This window comes from Pelophylax lessonae, assembly GCF_965119305.1.
Source record: "Pelophylax lessonae genome assembly, chromosome: 4".
NCBI lineage: Eukaryota > Metazoa > Chordata > Amphibia > Anura > Ranidae > Pelophylax > Pelophylax lessonae.
In genome coordinates, this window is record NC_138771.1 from 355103061 (window position 1) to 355126132 (window position 23072).

Sequence of the window (23072 nt, forward strand, 5' to 3'; positions counted from 1 at the left end):
TATTATATATTTAAGCCATGCGGTTTTTGTTTTTTTCTAGAAACCATTCAGCTGATCATTACCTGCAGGAGGCAAAGAAACTGAAGCACAATGCAGATGCTTTGGTAAGACCCTCCAAAGACAATATAGGTTCTTACAGGGTACGTTTCTCTCAACTGTACTTGTTTATTTATATAGTTGGTAATGTTGAAAAAAGACACCAGTCTATCCAGTTCAACCTGTTGTGTATGAGTGTGCGTGTGTTTATGTCAATAGTATATTGTATATCCCTGTATGTTGTGATCGCTAAGGTGCCCATCTAATAGTTTTTTTTTTTTAAACTATCCACGCTCCCTGCTGAATACCACTGTGGAAAAGAATTCCACATCCTTACTGCTCTGACCCTCTACGCAGTCTTAGGTTAAACTGCTTCTCTTCCAATTTCAGTGAATGTCTGCGTGTCTTTTTAAATTCCCTTTCATAGAAAATGTTTTCCCCATCACACGTACGGTATTTGTACATCAATATCATAGCCCCTCTCCAACGTCTCCACTCTGGAAAGAATAAGTTCAATGCTTGTAGTCCTTCCTCATAGCTGAGATCCTCCAGTCACTTTATTATCTGTTGCCTTTCTCTGGACTCCCTCCAGGTCCAGTTCCACAGCACATCCTTCCTGAGGACTGTTGCCCAGGACTGGATGGCATACTCAAGATGAAGCCAGACAAGGGTCTTGTAGAGTGGAGGAATTATCGTTTTATCTCTGGAGTATATCCCATTTTTAATGCATGCCAATATTCTGTTGACTTTGCTTGCAGCAGCTTGGTGTTGCATGCCATTGCTGAGCCTGTCATCTCCTAGGACCCCTAGGTCCTTCTCCATCCTAGACTCCCCCAGAGGTTCTCCCCCTAGCGAGTGACTTGCGCTCGTATCATTAGCACCCAAATGCAATATGGCAGTCCCAGGGGATATACTCCCACTTCCTGCTATAGATCTTCAGTTTTTTTTCTGCCTAGTCAGGAGTGAGGACCTAGTTCCTTGCTGGGATCTCTGGTCCTAGCATTTTTTCCTTTTTAAACTGAATTTTTTTTCTTTTATTTCTGTTCCTGTGAGAACAGTGAGTGATCAACTGCCAGACTGGTTATCCTAGATCCTTACAGTCTTGCCAGGCTTGCCAGTATGGCCAGAGAACGTGACCCGTCCTTAGCTCCATGCTAGGTTGGCCACGACTTAGCCCTCTGGACGGGGGCTGGACGGCGAGTTAAATGCCTCGCGAGGACCCATAGCCCTGGTCGTTGCTTGCCTCTGGCCCACAGCTCCCTCATTCCGAGATGGTGCAGTGGTTTGCCTGGAGCGGTACCCGCACGGGCCCAAGGTGTGGGGAGTAGTGTCCCCCCCTCCCTTCCACTTTGTTTTTTTGGGGTCGACGTGGGTCCCCTCCTTGATATACAAGTGTACCTGGGGGTGCCGGGCGCTGTGTGTAGCCATGGATGACTGCATGTATGTTGGGCGGCCATGTTTGTGTAGTCCGGCGGCGATTTTCTTGAAGTTTCCCATTTCTATTATTCAGAAGCCATGTTTTTGAAGCCTATGGAGCGGTGAATCGGCAGTGGGCCTCTAGTGGCAGTTCCAGTTCTTACTCTTGCTCTTTGATCACCCCACAGCGTGCAGCCTGGCTCTCTGGCTCTGCATCGGAGGAGGGTGCGGGGAGTCCCTGTGGGTGCTAAACGGCTCCCTCTCTCTGCTATAGGTATTTGGAGTGCTGAGACTTGTGGTGCCGCTGGTGCAGCAGTGGGGGGAATTGTTAAAAGCAATTTTTACACCTTTTGCTGGCGATCCCCAGGTTAACCATGGAGTCCCTGGCGCACGTGTCAACACCAGATCCCCTCTCAGAGGCTGCGGGGCCCTCTGGGTCCAAGTCCGCTTTGTCTGCTATGACGGCAGTCCTGCAGTCTCTGGTGTCCAAAGTATATATGGCCCTCCAAAGTAAGACGAGCAAAATGTGTCCGCCGCCTTCACCTGCATCCTCTATCTCCTCAGATTGAGGTTGATTTGGCCGCAGCGGACGCAAGTCGCCATACTTGGTTTGTGTCCACGACACGTACCCTGAGTGCTCTGATAGTGAGGATGAATCCTCTTCCACTACCGCCGCGCATGAAAAGGCGCTGGGTGGATGCGCTTATTTTATTAGTGCGGGAAGCTTTGAAATTGGAGGACAAAGCTACTGCTGCGTTGACTGCAGATCGAGTTCCAGGCCTTGCCTCCGGCAAGGTTCTTTCCTTCCAACCTGCGTTTGGCCCCAGATTGCCTACGAGGTCTTCTCGGGGCGGTACAGGATCTGCTTTTACAGGGATTCCGGAATCAGAACGCTTTCAGAAGTTTTATTCAAACATATTTACTCTTCTTAGGAAGGAAAGCAAGGCCTGTCCAATTCTGGACCTCAAGGCCTTGAACCCCTTTGTGCATGTTCAGAAATGTTGAATGGAGTCCAGTAGTGGCATCCCTTCATCACGGGGTTTCCTGACCTTTATCGATTTTAAGGATGCTTACTTTCTTATTCCAATATATATCGGGCATCAGTGTTTCCTTCACTTTGCCTTGGGCGAGGAGCACTAATCAATTTGTGGCGTTACCCTTTGGTCTGGCCTCAGCTCCTCGGGTGTTCACAAAAGCTTTGGCCCCGGTGTTAGCATTGCTAAGGCAGAAGGTGAATGCGGTACTGGGGTACTTGGACAACCTCCTTCTGTGAGCAGAGTCTCCTAATGCCTTAAAAGACAGTCTGGACATTTTGGTACGAACTCTGCAAGAGTTTGGATGAAAACTGAATTTCCAAAAATCTGTTTTGGTCCCGTCCACAAAGCTGGACTATCTGGGCCTGACCTTGGACTCAGCCTCAGCCGGGTGTTCTTCCAGAGGGGAAATTCCAGAAGTTGCAGAATGCGATAGGACTCCTGTTGTCCAGCTGGCGGTCCTCTCTCAGGACTTGTATGCAAGTGCTGGGCTTGATGGTCTCCACCTTCAAGGCGGTTCTGGTTGCTCAGCTCCATACCACATCTCTGCAAAAGGAGATTTTTGCCAATTAAAACAATTTGTCTCTAGACAATCTGATCTTGTTGAGCCGGGGGACGAGGGGATCCTTGATCTGGTGGCTCCGCTCTCCGGTGCTTTGACAGGGAAAAACCTTTCTCCCCATGTACTGGACGGTGGTCACCATGGATTCCAGCCAAATCCGGGTGGGGAGGTGTCTTGGACACGGATTGTGCGCAAGGGGTTTGGACTCTGTAGGAGTCCAGCCTGCGGATTAATATCCTGGAAATGCAGGCGTTCAGGCTTTGCCTGACCCAATGTACAGATCATCTGCAGGGGCACCAGGTAAGGATTCAATCGGACAATGCCACGGCTGTGGCATATGTTAATCATCAAGGGGGCACCAAAAGTACCCTAGCGGCCCGGGAAGTAGCTGTCATTCTAAGATGGGCAGAATGCTTTGTTCCAGCCATCTCTGCTGTGCATATTTCAGGGGTAGAAAATTGGCAGGCGGACTACCTCAGTCAGCAGACAGTGGATCAGGGAGAATGCTCTCTCCACCCGGTGGGGGACCCCCGATGTGGATCTATTGGCATCTCGTCTCAACAGGAAGATGCAGAGGTTCGCAACAAGGTCTCGGGGTCCTCTGGCCACAGACCCTCTGGGATTCCAGTCATCCTTGTAGCCCCGGATTGGCCTCGCAGGTCTTGGTAGGTATGCAGACCTGGTACAGCTGGTCGCCGATGTCTCTTTGAAACTTCCTCTCAGAGAAGATCTTTTAACTCGAGGGCCGATCTTCCATCCTGCTTTAAAGTTGCTGGCTTTAACTGCTTGGCTGTTGAAAGCCAGGTGCTGAAGGATAAAGGGGTGTCTGAATCGGTGATTCCTACGCTGTTAAAAGCTAGAAAATCTACTTCTAGGAAGATTTATGGAGTCTGGAAGGCGTACATTGCTTGGTTCCTTTTCGGTGTCTTGTGTTTTGGAGTTTCTCCAAGGAGGCGTAGATCAGCGTTTGGCCAGATTTCAGCCCTGGCAATTTTCTTTCAGTGCACGTTAGCCACAAACTCCTTGGTTCACACCTTTGTTCAGGGGGTCTGCCACCTGGCTCCCCCAGTGAGATCTCCGTTACCTCTGTGGGACCTCAATTTGGTGCTGTTGGTTCTTTAGAAACAGCCTTTTGAAAATATTTGTGAGGTTTTTCTGCTTACTTTATCACAGAAGGTGGCTATTACTTCTGCACGCAAGGTATCGGAGCTGTCTGCGTTTTTCTGTCCACCTTACCTGGTGGTTCACAGAGACAAAGTGGTGCTTCGTCCCTGCCAGTCATTTCTTCCTAAAGTTGTCTCTGGTTTCCATTTAAATAAAGACGTTGTATTGCCTTCCTTGTGTCCTAAGCCTAAGCATCCTAAAGAGATTGCCTTACACTCTTTTGCCCTGCTTAACTTTGTATCATCCCAAATATGGAGATTGAGCTATTTATCCCATCTTCTATATTTTTATGAATACATTAAACACAACTAGTCCTAGGACAGATCCTTGGGGGACCCCAGTTAACACACCGGACCAATTCTAAGTACTCACAATTTATCACCACCCTTTGTATCCACCCCTGTAGCCAGTTTTCAGTCTAGGTACTCGCCCTATGGTCCATGCTGACAGACCTCAGTTTGTAAAATAAACGCTTGTGGTGAACTGTATCAAATGCCTTTGCATAATCCAGATACACTACATCCACCGGCCTACCTCTATCTAGATAGCAGCTCACTTCTTCATAGAACATTAATAGATTGGTCTTGCAAGAACAATTCTTCAGGAGTCCATGCAGATTACCACTACCAATACCGTTTTTGTTACTAAAATCTTGGATATAGTCCCTTTTCATCCCTTCCTTTAGCTAACGTACTGTCGATGTTAGGCTGACCTTCCTGTAGTTTCCAGGGATATATCTCAGCCCTTTTTTTAAATATTGGTACAATGTTGGGTTTTCCCCAATCGGCTGGTACCATTCCATACAGTAAACTGTCCAAAATTAGGAATAGCTATCACCTGACTGAGTTTCTTAAGGCCCCCCCAGGTGTAAGCCATATGGTCCTGGTGACTTATTTGTTAAGTTTTTCAAGTCTATTTCTGATACTGTCTTCTGTTAGCCATGAGGGTGCATACTGTGACGTGTTAACATTACAGTCTTGGTTACTATATATATCCCCCCATTTTGTGAAAACTGAGGAAAATGCATTTAACATCTTTTGCCTTTTCTTTGTCTTTTGTAGCCAATTTCCCTTCATCATCCTTTAGGGGGTCAATATGTTCTGGCCTAATTTTCTTTCTGTTAATATATTTAAAGAATTTCTTTTTTTTTTTTTACTCTCATACGATATGTGCCTTTCATGATCTATTTTAGCTGCCCTGATTGTGTTCTGACATTTCTTTTTGCATACTTTGTATTATTGGAATGCTGACGATGACCCCCCTAGTAATGCGTTCTCTTGTTGGTGCATTTACCTACTGACCCATGAACTTATCCGGCAAGATGTTTAGGAAATGGTGAACTTTAGACGAATGGATGGTTCCTTCTGCCCAGTCTATATCTGGGTAATTAAAATCCCCCATTATAATATAATTTCTCTGCCTTGCCGCCAATCCAAGCTGTGATAAGAGGTCTGCCTCCCCCTCCTCCGTTAGGTTAGGGGGCATGTAGCATACACCCACTATTACTTTCCCATTAGTTTCCTCCCTTTTGGAGCTCCACCCACAAGGATTCTACCCCCTCCCTAGCTCCACTAGTGATGTCATCCCGCACATTCACTTGCACATCATTCTTTATATACAGACATATCCCTCCCCCTTCCCCACCCTTTCTATCTCTCAGATTTAGGGAATACCCCTGAATGGTTGCCAGCCAGTCATGTGAGCTGCCAAACCAATTTTCTGAAATTCCCACAAAATCAACATCATCCTCGTACATTAGCATCTCCAGTTCTCCCATCTTGTTAGCCAGACTTCTAGCATTGGTATACAAGCCTTGTAATTTTGTCCTATCACATACTATTTCCTTGTTAGTTGTTATGAGGCTACAATTTGGATTTGCTAACTTACCTTGGGTTTTGGTATTCTAGTCCCTCTATCGCTAATGCCCCCAATTTAACCTGCTGAACCTTGCTCCATGTTGGCTAGCGCTACATCTGGAACCCCCAACACCTAGTTTAAAAGCTCCTCTAAATTTTCAACTATTTTCTCTCCCAGCAGAGTGGCACTCTCCCCATTTAGGTTGACTGAATGGACATATACCCTCCTCTACAAAGTCTCATCAGGAAAAATGCACAACTGAGGCTGTTATTTAAAAGCTGTATGCTAGAGGGTGGGCCCTCACCATGGATTGCCTAGTGTAGGAGAAAACTGTCAGAAGTGACAGATGCAGATTGTAGGGAAAGGAGAGAGCAGCCATGTTCACCATACTAGATGTTATAGATTGAGCAAGTACATTTTATATAAGGATTTGTTTTATTAATTTTTCCTTTCAGTGGTTTACAACTATGTTAAGTGCCATAATGTGCAAAAATGTTCCACATTTGTTCCTAGAGGCCCCAAACTTACTGTGCCTTTACGTTTTGCTGTAAAAACACATTCTCAATGGAAAGTGAATTTTTTATGTGCATAGCCAAATATTTCCTTTCTCTTCCGTCCTCCGACAGTTACCGCCCCTCATAAGTCATCACTATTGGGTATTCCGCTCCGCAGGAGTAGCTAGGCATAAGACTTAGTTAAGAAACAAAAGCATTTAGCATAAACACACCCATGGGGGCTGTCCCACTGGTCAATAACCCCCTGCAGTAATCCATCCCAACTCAGTTTGTCTCTGCCTAGCGTCAGGAGCAGTCAGGCTTCCCTGTGCTGGGGCTTCAGTCTCAGCCTTTCTAATCTTTTCTTTGATTTTTATTTGCAAAATGTCCGTTTTTTTCTTTGCTTTACTAGCTGTTTATTTTGTCAGCTTTAGTTTAGTCGGATCTTCGGATGAAGATGGATCATGCGGAGCTATGAATCGGACTGGCCGCCCTGGTTCTCTAGGGCAGAGGGTCAGATGGATACCCAGCCCACCATCGAGCGTTCTGCTATGGTTCGCCCTGGCGCTATGAACGACCCATCCCTGCTCGCAGCAGGGATGCAGCCTGTGAGGTGGCTACCTCACTGGACACATCTGCGGTGCTGCAGTGTCCTGTGTTTGGCTAACGGCATTCCCTGTCGTCTGAGGACAGCGGCTTTTCGTTCATAGAGGCACCCCACGCCATCCGGTACAGGTAAGTTCTTTCTGTGTGGGGCCTCTGTCTGGGGTGGCAGTCCTGTGTTGCTGTGTGTTCCCCCATGTCTGTGACTTTGTGGGGCTCCCTGATGCGATCCCTGCGGGGGTCTCCTTTAATACACTGCGGACACTGTGTGGGTTTGGGGGCCCCTTCCCCTGTCACTTCGGTGTTTTGGGGGTGCAGGCTGTGTGTACCGCGGCCGCAGCGGGTGAAAACCTTGCGGTCTGCCATTTTAGGTATGGGCAAGCATGTCTGGCTTCATTATGGGCTTGTAACAGCTTGCTGTGTAGTGTTTTATGGCGCCATCTTGTGTGTGGCAGAACGATCGTTCCGAGCACATGTCTGCGGCCATCTTGCCGAAGCCTCCCATTCATTTCTATGGGCAGCCATTTTCCCTTGGCCTTGCAGCATATAGTTCAGCCTCTGATGACCTCACTTCCTTTTCCTCTGGAGCAGCGATCGGTGTGGTAACACTCTGTGGGGCTCTGCAGACTGTTTCTTCCATAACTCTGTTTTGTCCTTCCTGGCTCAGTTTTGTCCCTTTTGGGGGATCTGTGTTCACTGTGTATATAGCGGTGGGCTGCGCACTCCGCAGCGATTTTAAAGGGCCAGTACCTTTTTTTTTTTTTTTTTGTAACTTTGGGCAATGGAATCTCAGGACAGTAAATTCCCTCCAGCCTTGGGGGGGGGACTCAAGCTCTGCTGAAACCCCTGTTATACCTGATTTGGCCGCTGTAGTGGCGTCTTTGGTGTCCAAAATGGAGGTGCTGATGGCTGCTAGGAAAAGGCCTAGACTGTCTTTCTCCTCTGATTCAGATGGTGATGTGGCTGGCGTGCACTTTTCAGGGTCTCGCTCGTCCCTGGACCCACTGGGGTCTGCGGGGGAGGCGGAGGTGGAAGGGGTGGATGATTCTTCCCCGGGGTCGCCTGAAGAACGCACTACTATGAATGAGTTGATTTCTTCTGTAAAAGAAACACTACATTTGGAGGATGAGCCCCATCCTCCGAGCATTGTGTCCTCTTTTGGTACACATAGGACCAGCCAGTCGGCGCAGGTTTTTCCCTGCCCCGCTGAGTTTCATCACACTGTGAATGAACTATGGTGCAATTTGAAACGTCCTTTCACGGTGCCTAGTCGGTTTAAACTGCTTTACCCCTTTGCGCCTTCTACGGATTCGCGCTGGTGTGTGCCTCCCCAGGTGGATCACACGGTGGCTGTGTTAAACAAGGCTACTTTGGTTCCCACTGAAGATACCCCGGAGTTCTGGGATCCCACGGACAGGAGGTTGGAGTCTCTTGCCCGCCATTCCTACATGGTGGCGGGTTCCTTACTCAAACCTATTTTCGCTTCTGTCATGGTGGCTCAGGCGGTGGCGGATTGGACTAAGGTGCTTAGGCGCACTCTCACGTCTGATTCTGCCCCACCTACCACACTGGCCATGGTGGACCAGATTCATCAAGGGGTCATGTATTTGTGCGATGCGGCCTTGAATGAGGCCCCTTTGGCTGCACGCCTGTCTAGTGTTGCGGTTCTTAACCGTCGACTGATCTGGCTGAAGAGTTGGTCGGCTGACCGGACGTCACGGAAAACGGTGGCTGATTTTCCCTACGCAGGGTCTCACCTTTTTGGCGAGGCTTTAGATACCTTGGTGAAAGGAGTCACTGGGGGCAAGAGCACTCTGCTGCCCCAAAATCCGAAGAACAAGTCTTTTCGTGGCAAGCAGGGCCCCGCCTTTAAACCCACTCAGGGGTGCTTTCGTGCCTTTAAGTCACAACTCAAGGACAAACCTTTCAAGGGCTAAGGTGGCCAGAAGAAGCCCTGGGCGGGTAAGCAAAAGTCTGGCCATGCCAGCACGACGGCTCAGCCCGCCTCTGCCTGAAGGGACGCCCTCACCCGTTTCAGGGGTGGGGGGACGTTTGCGCGGTTTCCTCCAACCTTGGCTGCTTCGTATTCCGGACAGGTGGGTTCAGGAAATCATTCGATCAGGATACAAAATCGAATTCCTTTCACGGCCGGCGGACAGATTTTTCCCCTGAAATCTTCAGTTGACCCCAAGGTGGTTACAGGGCCTGCAACCCAGGGGTTGATTGTCCCGGTGCCTCATCGGGACAGGTTTCAGGAGGTTTACTCCAATCTGTTCACTGTGCCCAGAAAGGAGGGCAAGGTGCGTCCTATCCTGCACTTGAAAGCTCTGAATCGCTTTGTGCGCGTTCGGAAGTTCCGCATGGAATCCCTCCGCTCAGTGGTGGCCTCCCTGAGTCCAGGGGAATGCCTGGCCTCTATCGACCTGAAGGATGCGTACCTGCACATCCCCATTTTTGAGGGTCATCAGAGGTACCTTCGGTTCGCCATTGCGGAGGACCATTATCAGTTTGTAGCGGTGCCTTTCGGTCTCGCTTTGGCTCCAAGGGTCTTTACCAAAGTGCTGGCGCCTGTTCTGGGCCTGTTGAGGGCACAGGGCATTGCGGTCTTGGGATATCTGGACGATCTCCTGTTAAGATCGACTGCCAGTCAGAGCCTGACGTGCGATCTGTCAACTACGGTACAGACGCTAAAGGAGTTCGGTTGGACCATCAACGTTCAGAAGTCTACGTTGTCTCCTTCGGTTTGTCTTCCCTAACTGGGAATGGTTCTGGACTCTGCTCAAGCAAAGGTTTTTCTGCCGGAGGACAAGCTCCGGACCCTTCAAAACGAGGTCAGGTCCCTCAGGGACAACCAGTCCTCGTCGCTCAGGACCTGTATGCGGTGCCTGGGGTTGATGGTATCAGCCTTTGAGGCGATCCCATTTGCTCAGTTTCACACTCGGTCTCTTCAAGCAGAGATCCTGGCCAGGTGGGACAGACTTCCTCAGTCCTTGGACCTGAGGGTTTCGTTGAGTCGGCAGACCAGAATGGATCTTCTGTGGTGGCTTCAGTCCCCGGCTGTGTCAGAAGGAAAATCCTTCCGTCCGGTGCTGTGGACGGCGATTACCACGGATGCCAGCCTGTCAGGCTGGGGTCGAGTCCTGGGCAACCTGTCTGCCCAGGGCACTTGGTCGGAGGAGGAATCCTCCCTTCCGATCAACATCTTGGAATTGAGAGCGATCAAACTCTGTCTCTTCCAGTGGTCGGATCGACTTCGGGGCCGTCCTGTTCGGGTACAGACGGACAATGCTACCGCGGTGGCTTACATCAACCACCAAGGGGGCACCAGGAGGGCCCGGGAGGTGACCGACATTCTGTCTTGGGCCGAGACTCATGTCCCGGCAATATTGGCAGTTCACATTCCGGGTGTGGAGAATTGGCAGGCCGACTATCTGAGCCGCCAGACCCTGGACCAGGGGGAATGGTCCCTACACCCAGAGGTCTTCCAAATGCTGTGTGCGAAGTGGGGATCCCCGGGCGTGGATCTGTTCGCGTCTCTGCTAAACCACAAGGTGGAAAGGTTCGTGGCAAGAATGCGCGATCCACGGGCGGACGCCTTGGATGCGTTGGTGGCCCTTTGGCATCAGTATCGTCTGATGTATGCCTTTCCTCCGATTCAGTTGTTGTCCAGGTTCCTTCGCAGGCTAGCCTCGGAACCGCACTTGGTGATTCTAGTGGCGCCGGACTGGCCACGCCGGTCCTGGCACGCCGACTTTGTTCACCTGGCGGTCGAGCCTCCTTGGTGGCTGCCACTGTGGGAAGATCTACTGTCTCAGGGACCGATCTTCCATCCTCCTTTAGAGTCGCTGGCTTTAACGGCCTGGCTGTTGAAAGCCAGGTCCTGAGAGACAGGGGTCTCTCCCCAGAGGTCATTCCTACTTTAATCAAGGCTAGGAAAGCCTCGTCTGGTAAAATTTATTACCGCAACTGGAAAGCCTATTTTGCCTAGTGTGAGTCCAGGGGGTTTTCTCCTCGCTCATACTCGGTGACGAGAGTGTTGGCTTTCCTCCAGTCTGGTGTGGACTGGCGCTGGCCACGATTAAGAGCCAGGTTTCTGCACTGGCTGTTCTTTTTCAACGCCCTGTGGCATCTCATTCCTTAATTCGCACCTTCATTCAAGGTGTGTGACATTTGGTCCCTCCTCGGAGGGAGCCTTTACCTCCATGGGACTTGAACTTGGTTCTGTCCGTGTTACAGCGTTCTCCCTTTGAAAACATCCGGGAGATATTGTTACCTCTGCTGTCTAAAAAGGTTGCCTTTCTGGTGGCGATCACTTCGGCTCGCAGGGTGTCGGAGTTGGCGGCGTTGTCTTGCCGCTCTCCTTATTTGGTGGTTCACAAGGATAAGGTGGTCTTGCGACCTCATTCGTCTTTTCTCCCTAAGGTGGTCTCTGACTTTCACCTTAATGAGGACATTGTTTTAACTTCGCTCTGTGCGAAGCCGAAGCATCCTAAGGAGGTTGCATTGCATTCCTTGGATGTTGTCAGGGCGATTAGGGTATGCCTGTCGTCCACTGAATCCTTTCGAAAATCGGATTCCCTCCTTGTCCTTCCTGAGGGACCTCGGAAGGGCATTGCTGCGTCTGCAGCGACCATTGCCAAATGGATCAGACAGACCATTGAACAGTCCTATGCTTTGAAGGAACGGGTTCCACCCTTCCCTGTTAAGGCGCACTCTACCAGATCATTGAGTACGTCCTGGGCCTACCGGCATCGGGCCTCGGTGGCCCAGGTGTGCAAGGCTGCGACTTGGTCGTCGGTGCACACTTTTTCCAAATTCTATAAGGTGGATGTTCTGGCATCAGCTGATGCCTCCTTTGGCCGCAAAGTTCTCAGAGCGGCAGTGCCATAGGGGACCCTTGTTTTTTTGTGGGTCCCTGGCTGTTGGGGTTGTTTAAACCCTGGGTTATTTGCTTTCCTGGGCTGTTGCTCCTGTTGAGCCTTTTCCGTTGCCCAGACGGTTCTCTTACTGTGTGTGTAAGGTTCCTTTCTCTGATGTGGGTACTGCGTTGCCTTTTATACGGTTGCGTCTCCCACCCCTCATGTCTACACTGCTTTGGGACATCCCAATAGTGTTGACTTATGAGGGGCGGCGACTGTCGGAGGACGTAAGAGAAAACTGAATTTTTGTAAAATCTTACCGTAAAATTCCTTTCTCTTAGTCCTCCGACAGTCGCCGCCCCCGCCCCTCATTTGGGGTTTTTTTCTTGTACACCTACTGCTATTCTACCAAACTGAGTTGGGAGGGATTACTGCAGGAGGGTATTGACCAGTGGGACAGCCCCCATGGGTGTGTCTATGCTAAATGCTTTTTTTTTAACTAAGTCTTATGCCTAGCTACTCCTGCGGAGCGAAAGTCAATACCCAATAGTGATGACATATGAGGGGCGGCGACTGTCGGAGGACTCAGAGAAAGGAATTTTACGGTAAGATTTTACAAAAATTCAGTTTTTTTCCTACAACTTACTTGTAAAATCCTTTTCTTGGAGTACATCACGGGACACAGAGCAGGCCATAATAATGATTATCTGGGTTATATGCCACCTAGAGGTGGACACTGGCAAACCAATAGACAGGAAGTTCCCCCTATATTATAACCCCTCCCACACAGGAAGAACCTCCGTTTTTGTAGCATGCAATGAAGATCCCAGAAAAGAGGGGAGAGACTCTCTATTTCCTATGATGTACTCAAAGAAAAGGATTTTACAGGTAAGTTGTAGGAAAAATCCAATTTCGTTAATTGACGGACACCCCTCCTGATCTTCCTAACCATTGTGTTACACTGCCCTGTACTGGAGTAGGATACTAGGCAGAAAAAAGTCTGACTACCCCTATGGGCAGTCCCAGGGGGTATACTCCTTCTCTCTAATATAAGTACTCGGTTTTCTTTTCTACCTAGTCAGAAAAAAGGACCTTGTTCCTTGCTAGGATCTCTGGTCCTGGTAATTTTTTCTTTTTAGATAGAAATTTTTCTCTTTTTTTTCTGCGAGATCTTCATTCAACTGCTGGATAATCTAGATCCAGTGGTTACCCAAGTCTGGCGAGCAAGTGTGCGCAGACCTCAGCTCCACGCTAGGTTGTCCGCGACATAGCCCCACCGACGTAAACGCCTCACGAGGTTCCATATGACCGGGTCTCTGCCAGAGTCACAGCGTTCCTCCTGGCCAACAACCCCCCCCCCCCATTTAGATGGCAAGGTGTTCTGTATGGAGCGATGCCCGCCTGGTTTCTGGTATGGTGAGTAGCTGTCTCTCAACCCACCCCCCCCCCCCCCCCTGGGAGGAATTTGGGGTGGACGTGGGCCCCTCTTCGGGACAGTCAGAGCACGGCACTATGTTGATGATGGGGGCGGGGGGTTGTACCTGGTGGGGTCTCCTTCCAGGGCCCCCTGTCCTTGAGGCCTAGGGATCCCTCCTGGTTCTGCCATTTTGCTGTAGCCTGTGTGCTCAATGGATGGCGGCCATGTTTGGTGCTGCCAGCACGGTGGGTGTTGTCCCTTGCAGTGTTTTACACTTTGTGCAGTCCCCCTCGGGAATCATGGAGTCTTTGGAGCCCATCTCCCCACCTGATCCCCTCTCAGAGGCTGCGGAGCGCTACGGGTTCCAACCATCCATCGATCTACTGACTTGCGTCCTTGAGTCCTTTGTGTCCCGGGTGGAGGTGGCTTTCGAATGACGGGCTGGAAGAAAGCCCCCCCCCCGCATTCCACCTGCCTCATCTGTCTTATCAGATCCTGAATCTGACTCGGCTGCCGCGGATGTGAGTCTCCCTGCTGGGTCTGCGACCACGCGCCCAGAATAATCAGATAGTGAGGATGATTCCTCCACATCTGCAACCATGCACGAAAAGGCGCTGGTGAAAGCGCCGATTGTACCTGTGCATGAGACCTTAAAGATGGAGGCTGCAGCTACGACGGAGGAGCAGGTTCCCTTTGGCACTCACAAGCCATCCAGAGCGGTAAAGGGGTTTCCTTTCCCTGTCTATTTTGACAGAATTGTCACTAAAGAGTGGGGACAACCGAAGCGTCCCCTTGGGGTCCCTAAGCGATTTGCTAGGCACTCCCCCGTGAGGAGTCCCTTCTTAAAAAGTGGACTGTTCCACCAGTGGTGGACCTTCCGGTCTCCAGATTGAACAAAGCAACCATGATAACGTTTGAAGAGTCACCAGCCTTTGAGGGCCCGGCGGACAGGAAGGCGGAGGCTGTGGCCCGCATAATGTACACTCTGGTTCGGCACTGAGGCCGGTATTCATCATTGCCCTGGTGTCACAAACTCTTGACCGAATCGGCTAAGCTTTTACACTGTGACTTGGAGGGAGAACAGCTCCCCCCTGCCTTTTGCTGAGCTGGTGGACCAGCTGGTCCAGGGGCTGCAGTTTACCTGTGATGCCTCTTTTGGATGCGGCTCTCTGTTTTGGCAGTGTCTTTTGGCTCGAATGCTGGTCTGTGGACCAGACTTCTAAAAAGGCCTTGACTGATATCCCCTTTCAAGGATATTGCCTGTTTGGAGCGACCATAAAGGACATCATTAAAGGTCTCCCAGGGGGAAAGAGTACTTTTCTTCCGCAGGCTACTAAGGGCAAGGACCCTTGTTGTAGACATGGGCCCTCCTCGGCTCATACGTTTTTTTTGTCCCTTAGGGTCGACTGACAAGGGCTCGAAGCCTTTCAGGGCCTCCTCTGGAGGACCCAAACGAACCTGGTCTGGCAAGGCTCCTTCAGCATGAAGGTGCGACCTCACCCATATCGGGGGTGGGGGGAGGTCTTCGCTGGCTTCTGGACCCGTGGACTTCCCTGGGACAAAACAAAAGGGTCCATGAAGTCATTTGGTCCAACTACAAGATCGATATTCGCTCTTGTCCCCCGGGAAGGTTCTTTCCTTCCGACTTGCTCTTGTCCTCGGACCGCTTACAGGGTCTGTTTGGGGCGGTACAAGACCTGTTACTTCAAGGGATGATTGTCCTGGTTACGACTTCAGAACCTTTTTAGGTTTTTTACTCAAACCTGTTTACAGTTACCAGGAAGGAAGGCAAAGTGCGTCCAATCCTGGACCTCAAGGCGCTAAACTGCTTTGTGCGGGAGCAGAAGTTCAGAATGGAGTCTATTCGCACTGTGGTGGCATCCCTGCATCAGGGGGACTTACTCGCCTCTATCAACATCAAGGATGCTTATCATCACATTCCAATATGTGCCAGTCACCAACGCTTCCTCCGCTTTGCCGTGGGAGAGGAGCATTATCAGTTTGTGGCGTTACCCTTTGGTCTTGCCTCTGCTCTTTCTGTCTTTACAAAAGTGTCAGCCCCAGTGCTAGCTTTGCTACGCCAACGAGGGATCATGGTACTGGGCTACTTGGACGATCTCCTTCTGTGAGCGGGAGTCTCCTTCTGCTCTGGTGGAAAACCTGGAGATCATAATACAAACTCTGTGGGAGTTCGGTTGTATTCTGACTTTTCAGAAGTCTGCCCTGGTTCCGTCCACAAAGCTGGACTATCTGGGCCTGACTGTAGATTCGGCCTTAGCCAGAGTGCTCCTTCCTCTGTATAAACTCCAGAAATTGCAGGCTGCAATTCGTATCCTGCTAACCAACAGATGGCCATCCCTCTGGACTTGCATGCGGGTGCTGGGCCTGATGGTGTCTTCCTTTTAGGCAGTTCCGTTTGCACAGTTCCATAAGAGGTCCCTGCAAAGGGAGATTTTGGCCAAATGGGACAAGATTCCGCTGTCTCTGGACAGCACGAATCGGCTGAGCCGGGGAACGAGGGAGACCCTGATATGGTGGCTTTGCGCTTTGGCTGGACAAATCCTTCCTCCCCTTGTGTTGGGACAGTTTTCGCCACGGGTGCCAGGCTGTCCGGCTGGGGAGGTGTCCTCTGCAAGCAATTCTGCTCCGTGGAACTGGACGCTGGAAGAGTCCAGACTACCGATCAATGTCTTAGAACTCCAAGCGATCAGCCTGTGTCTGGACCATTGGACGGATGATCGTCACAGTTGTCCAGTGCTCATTCAATTGGACAATGCCATGGCCGTGGCTTATGTCAATCACCAAGGGGTCACCTGAAGTGTCCTGGCGGCTCTGAAGGTAGCCGACATTCTAAGGTGGGCAGAACGGTTAGTTTCCAATCCCTCTCTCCGCCATACACATTCCCGGGGTAGAAAACTGGCATGTGGATTACCTCAGTCAGTAGACATTGGACCAAGAGGTGTGGTGCCTTCATCCGGGGGGGTTTAATCAGGCGTCTCCCCGCTGGGGCATCCACCAGGTGGATCTGATGGTGTCTTGGCTCAAAAGAAAGGTGGAGAGTTTTGTGGCTCAGCCAAGGAATCCTCTGGCGAATGCCACAGACATATTGGTGGCCTGATGGGATCAGTATCATCTGATTTTTGCTTTCCCTCCTCTCAAGCTTCTGCCAAGACTTCTACGCAGGTTCGATGCAAAATGGATTTCGGTCATATTAGTGGCACCCGGCTTGGTACGCAGATCTGGTGCAGCTGGTCACGACATTCCTTGAAAGCCCCCTCTTGGAGGATCTGCTGTCCCAAGGACTGATCTTTCATCCTGCTTTACACTCGCTGGCTTAGGCAGCTTGGCTGTTGAACGCCAGGTGCTGAAGGATAGAGGTTTATCTCAGTCGGGGATTCCTAAACTGTTAAAAGCTAGGAAATCTAGGAGGATCTACTATCGTACGTGGTAGATGTACATTGCGTGGTGTGAGTCTCTTGGGGTTCATCCTCGCTCCTTCTTGGTGGCTCAGATCTTGACCTTCCTTAAACATGGGGCTTAAACAGAAATTGGCCTTGAGTACCATCAAGGACCAAGTGTCTGCTTTGGTGGTCTTCTTCCAATGACCTTTGACCACACACTCGCTGGTGCGTACCTTTCTTCAGGGTTTCCGACATTCGGTTCCTCCAGTGCGGCTCTGTTGCCGCCTTGGGACCTCAATCTTCGAGAGATTTCCCTGCTTATGCTGTCCCAGAAGGTGGCTTTTTTTGGTGGCTATCACCTGCGTGCAGGTGTCGTACTGGCGGCGTTATCCTGTCGTTCACCTTACCTGGTGATTCACAGAGATAAGGTAGTTCTTTGACCCTGTCCGTTGTCTCTGATTTTCATTTGAATGAAGACCTTGTGTTGCCTTCCCTGTGTCCCAGGCCTAAACATCCGAAGGAAATTACCTTGCTTGCCTTGGATGTGGTCTTGGCAATTAGGGTGTACCTGGCAGCTTCGGAGTCTTTCAGGAAGTCAGACTCTTTTTGCTCATGAATGGGCCTTGTAAAGGGTTGTCTGGTTCCTCTGTGACCATTTCCAGATGAATCAGACAGACAGTGATTCAGGCCTATTGCATCAAGGGTCAGGTTCCTCCTTTTCCCTCTTAAGGCGCACTCTACTCAGGCGCTTAGTGCCTCCTGGGCTTTCCGTCTTTAGGCGTCAGTGACGCAGGTTTGCAAGGTGGCCACTTGGTCTTCAGTGTACACTTCCGCAAAGTTTTATAAAGTGGATGTGTTGGTATCTGCGGATGCTTCTTTTGACCGCAAGGTTTTTGCAGGCTGCTGTTTAGAGGACCTGGTCCTCTTTGAGGGTGTATTGTTTTTTTCAGGTGGGCTCCAGTTGTTTTGGTTGAGCTTCTGTTGCCTGGTTGGCTACTGTTTAGCCTTGGAAATTATTTTGCTGTTCCCACCCCTCATGTTTAACACTGCTTTGGGACGTCCCAACGGTTATGAAGATCTGAAGCTGTGTCCGTCAATGAACGAAAGAGAAAATGGGATTTTTGACTTACTGTAAAATCCATTTCTCTGATCATTGACGGACACAGCACCCAACCCTCTGTGGAGTTGTAATTCTTCTGACACTGCTTGCAACTAAATTGAGTGCTATAGCAGAGAGAGGAAGTATACCCCCTGGGACTTCCCATGGGCGTAGCCAGCCTTTTTTTCTGCCTAATGTCTTACTCCTGTAAGGGGCAGTATAACCCCAATGGTTACGATGATCTGAAGCTGTTTCGGTCAATGAACATCAGAGAGAGGATTTTACGGTGAGTCAAAAATTTTGCTAATTTTGTCCAACCATGGGAACCAAAAATATTTTCGTTCCCATGGTTGGACATGTTGGGATTACTATTATTTACAGGGTCTTTTTATCTGACATGCCCTCAGAAGAAGATCTAGGGGTTTTTCAATTTGAAATTGTTACCTTTGCCATAATCCTCTATCCCTGGCAAACTTGGATTGCTTACCTTTGATCAGGTCTTACTTAAACTGGTACTGATGAGTTCAACACACCTATGAAAACTGGGTACTACTTTGTATTTATCTAGAGTTTTTACCAATTCTGATGAGTGAGTTTTATTCCTTGCTACCATGCGTTCTCTCTGCATGCACACAATTTCCATACATTGTGCAGTGCACAATGATGAAACTTGATCCCGAGTGGTTTGCAAGTCCTTGCGCAAACCTCCTAGATGCTAAACCTTCAGATAAGTAGTTGTTGTTTAAAAGGCCATAGCAACCACATTACCCTCGTATCGGCTGCCTATCTTCTGTCAAGTAGTGCTGTGCATGAAACTGACCTGCCTGGTGACTGGGAGCGCGCACCAGCCTTGCTGGGGGAGTGTGTGATAAAGTGCAGCAGAAGTTGCCAGCAAACACCCTTTATGTTGCAATTCAGCGACAGAAGATTTCCCATCTACAGGACTGTGACAGTTGGGTTACAATGCCTGTAACTAGGTTCTAATTGCAAGTGTGGTTAAAGTGTTACCTTAAAAAAAGATCCTTTTACCTTAAAGCATGATATTACAGCACAGTGCTTGTGCTGTGTCATTTGGCCCCCCGTAACAACTAAAAAACCTGGCTGATCCTGCCAGTTTCTGCTGTCCTCCCTGTACACAGACCACAATGTATCATGGCTTCTGAGCCCTGACACCATGGTAAGCGTACGTGTCTCCCTCATCCGCAGCTCGGCACTGTCCTCCCCTCCTCCCTCCCTCTCTCTCTCTCTCTCTCTCTCTCTCTCTCTCTCTCTCTCTCTCTCTCTCCTCTTCCTCCTCGGCTGACATCAGCTGCAGTACTCGGGCCCGCCCACTGTAACTGTCAGCCGGCAAGAGGGGAGATCTGAGGAGTCAGCTGAGTGCTGGGAGATGCTTGGATTTAGCTACAGATCTGCATATTTTTTCTGCAACACAGGCACAGGAGCACTTAGTGTTTTATTACAGAGGGGATTAGATAATTTTATATAAGTGGCTTAACCACTTTAACATTGTTTTTAACTATATTAAAAGGATACTGCACCAGGAGCCTATGTGCTCTCTTTCTTTGATCTGTGTCAGTACACTTGTGTAGTTCAATTTGTTTAAAATGTTGAACTGTAGAACACCCATCTAAAAAGCACCTGGCTGCATGGCCTTTGAAGAACAGTTCCTCTTCGAATCAACTCTAGATACCATTATCATGGAAACCCCTCATTGCAAGGGTACGCTGCTTCCTCAGCCAAAGAGGCCTAAGGCACAGCCTAGGAAGGCTCATCCCTTTTTGGAGGTTAAGAAAATACTTTTTCTTTATGGCACCCCTGCAACCTCTAAGTACAAACTCTCCAAGCTGGGCTCCCAGTCCTTCTGCAAGGTCTGGAACACAGTCAACCAAACTCTGAATGTGCGCCCCCACTTTTTACAGTGGGGGAGAATCTGTTAGCCCTTGTGGACACATGGATAGCTTGTGTCCCAAATGCTCGGGTGTTGGAGGTGGTTTCCAGGGCCCACGAGCTAGAATTTCACCCCACAGATTAGCAGATCTTCCATCACGCCCTGTCTGGCCTTCTGGATCAGGGTATCATTGCCTCAATTTCTGTGGCAGGACAGTTTTACTGGTTTTACTTCAACCTGTTTGCGGTTCCCAAACTCAAAGGGGGCATCCGCCACATCTTGAAACTCCAAGCCCCGAATGTCTACGTTTAAGCTCAGAATTCCACATGGAATCCTCCCACAAAAAAGCTGAAATAATTCCTTTGGCAATGAACAAGAAAGGAAATAGGATTTTTGTATCCACCATACAATCCTTTTCTTGGAGTTATTTGAAGGACACAGGTTTATAATAATTCTCTGTTTCACTTTGCTTATAATAATTCTGTCAGTACTGCTTTGCTACAAAACTGAGGCTTGCTTGTAGTACGAGGGTTTTTTTTGGCTGGCCTATGGCATTTTCTACTTTTAGCAAGCAACCTGGGAGTGTGGATGATTTTGTACATATGACAGATTGGTACGAATGAAAATCTATAATGTATATCTGTACATTTCTGTACAAAGTGTAAACTTTTTTTTTTTTCTTCTTCTCTAGTCAGATAGATTTGAAAAAGCAGTATATTACCTGGATGCAGTGGTCTCTTTTATTGAGTGTGGGAATGCCCTGGAGAAAAGTGTCCAAGAAGCAAAATCTCCATTTCCCATGTATTCAGAGACAGTGGAACTCATTAAGTATGTATAATGATGTGTGTAGTGAAAACAGTCCCCCCCCCCCCCCCTTCATACTACCTGAAGCATTAAATAGAATGTAATCAGCGCTGCTCAATAAATATGTGCAAAATATATACCACAATAAATTGCAAATAAAGCGCTATCAAAGTAAAGTGCTAAACCGTGCTTTTCATATAAATATATATAAATCAATATGCACTGTGAACTGATCATACATTAAATAAAAATATTTATATCATAAAGTGTCCAGTGCTTTTGGGGCAAATATAAATGAATCTTCTTCATAAACAAGTGCTACGTGCTTGATATGCGATATAAATATAAAAATGTTCAGTTTTCTTCCTTAAGTGCTCAGTGCTTGTCTGTAAACACAAAAAATTCCAAAGTGCTGGTGTGCTCGGGTGCTCCCCTCTCAGTCCCCTACTCACCAGACAATCAATGGTAAACCGCCTTAAGTAATCTTATCCTCACTGATCGTCAACAGCAGACTGCAGCACCATTCACCGCTATTTCCTCCTAATTACACCGTGTTACAGCAGCATTCAGCTAGCAGCATCCAAGAACGACTTCCCCATGTGGGATTAATAGACAAAGAGAATCCTCATCGTGCAGTATATCCAAAACTTTATTCTAAATCCAATATTCAGCATGTAAACAAGCAAGATGATTTTCCTAAGCCGGGACGCCAAACATGTCTGTGCGTTCCACCCGTGCTAACCGGAAGTGACGTGCTGCGTGAGCTTGCCGGCTTGACGCGTTTCGCTCTGCCCATCAGAGCATTCTCAAAAGCAGGCTTTTGAGAATGCTCTGATTGGCAGAGCGAAACGCGTCCAGCCGTCAACCTCACGCAGCACGTCACTTCCGGTTCGCACGGGTGGAACGCACAGACACGTTTGGCGTCCCGGCTTAGGAAAATCATCTCGCTTGTTTACATGCTGAATATTGTAAGTGCAATTCCATTGGATTTAGAATAAAGTTTTGGATATACTGCACGATGAGGATTCTCTTTGTCTTGTTAATCCCACATGGGGAAGTCGTTCTTGGATGCTGCTAGCTGAATGCTGCTGTAACACGGTGAAATTAGGAGGAAATAGCGGTGTATGGTGCTGCAGTCTGCTGTTGACGATCAGTGAGGATAAGATTACTTAAGGCGGTTTACCATTGATTGTCTGGTGAGTATAGGGGACTGAGAGGGGAGCACCCGAGCACACCAGCAAGCACCAGCACTTTGGAATTTTTTGTGTTTACAGACAAGCACTGAGCACTTTTAAGGAAGAAAACTGAACATTTTTATATTTATATCGCATATAAAGCACGGAGCACTTGTTTATGAAGAAGATTAATTTATATTTGCCACAAAAGCACTGGACACTTTATGATATAAAATATTTTTATTTAATGTATGATCAGTTCACATTGCATATTGATTTATATATATTTATATGAAAAGCACGGTTTAGCACTTTACTTTGATAGCACTTTATATACAATTTATTGTTATTGTGGTATATATTTTCCACTATATATTTTGCACATATTTATTGAGCAGCGCTGATACATTCTATTTAATCCATTTTAAAAAGGTGTTACCTTTTTTATCAGCAGCAGCCACATATTTAGATATATTTTATATTCTTATATTTATTACTCGTATACATTTTTTTTACCTAAGCGCTGGCACTTTTGCTGAAATTACCTGAAGCATTATATGCACAAACATGTATTCTCATGTCTTATAATAGTTCATTATCTATCTCCGCCATGTTTACAGTTTTGTAAAATGGCATATCCTCTGCGTGTGTATATATTTTAATAGAGCGATCAATTCAAGTTATTTATAAATAGCGTAAAGCTAGCCTGATTTTTATTGTTGTTGGTTTTGTACTTGTAGCAAAGGTTAATAATTGTTATATCATACATTATTATAGACAAGAACTTATAGAATATTAGAAATCCTTATAAAGAGCAAGTATCCTTAACACATCATTAATGTTTCAGGTATACTATGAAACTGAAGAGTTACTCTGCTCCAGATGCTACCGCAGCTGATAAAAGGCTTGGTGTTCTTTGGTGAGTTCAACTTTTGGGCTCTGTCATAGTGAATTCCTGAAAATAAGTTATTAGTGCATTTTTTAAGTAAGCACTCTACTTTGAAATGTCTTTGCCATCTGCTTTCATTTATGTTCAGACAATATTAATTTTATGACTACGTTGAGTGAATGAGTGAGGAAACAAACTTATCTAGAAAGACATACTTATAGTCAGAACAGTGCTGGATTTCCCAATATATTGCAACCAAAGCTTTATAACTTTATAATTTACGATCCAAGGGTACCATAAGCAATATGATGTTTTACAACATTTAGTCATTCCTTGCTTGGTCTATGTGAAAACGGCAGTTTCAGTATTACTTT

At 48.1% G+C, this 23072-nt stretch overlaps 1 protein-coding gene across 3 annotated transcripts in view; it reads left to right on the top strand.

Annotated features, from left to right (window-relative positions):
* AFF4 (ALF transcription elongation factor 4) overlaps positions 1-23072 on the top strand; it is a 216451-nt gene that overhangs the window by 175249 nt on the left and 18130 nt on the right. For 2 of the 3 annotated variants that reach the window (XM_082254480.1, XM_082254482.1), the window contains 3 exons: positions 41-140; positions 20522-20658; positions 22657-22728. In XM_082254480.1, the coding sequence (XP_082110606.1) occupies positions 41-140; positions 20522-20658; positions 22657-22728 (309 nt within the window). The remainder of the gene's footprint in view (positions 1-40; positions 141-20521; positions 20659-22656; positions 22729-23072) is intronic. The other variant, XM_082254481.1, reaches the window with a different exon arrangement.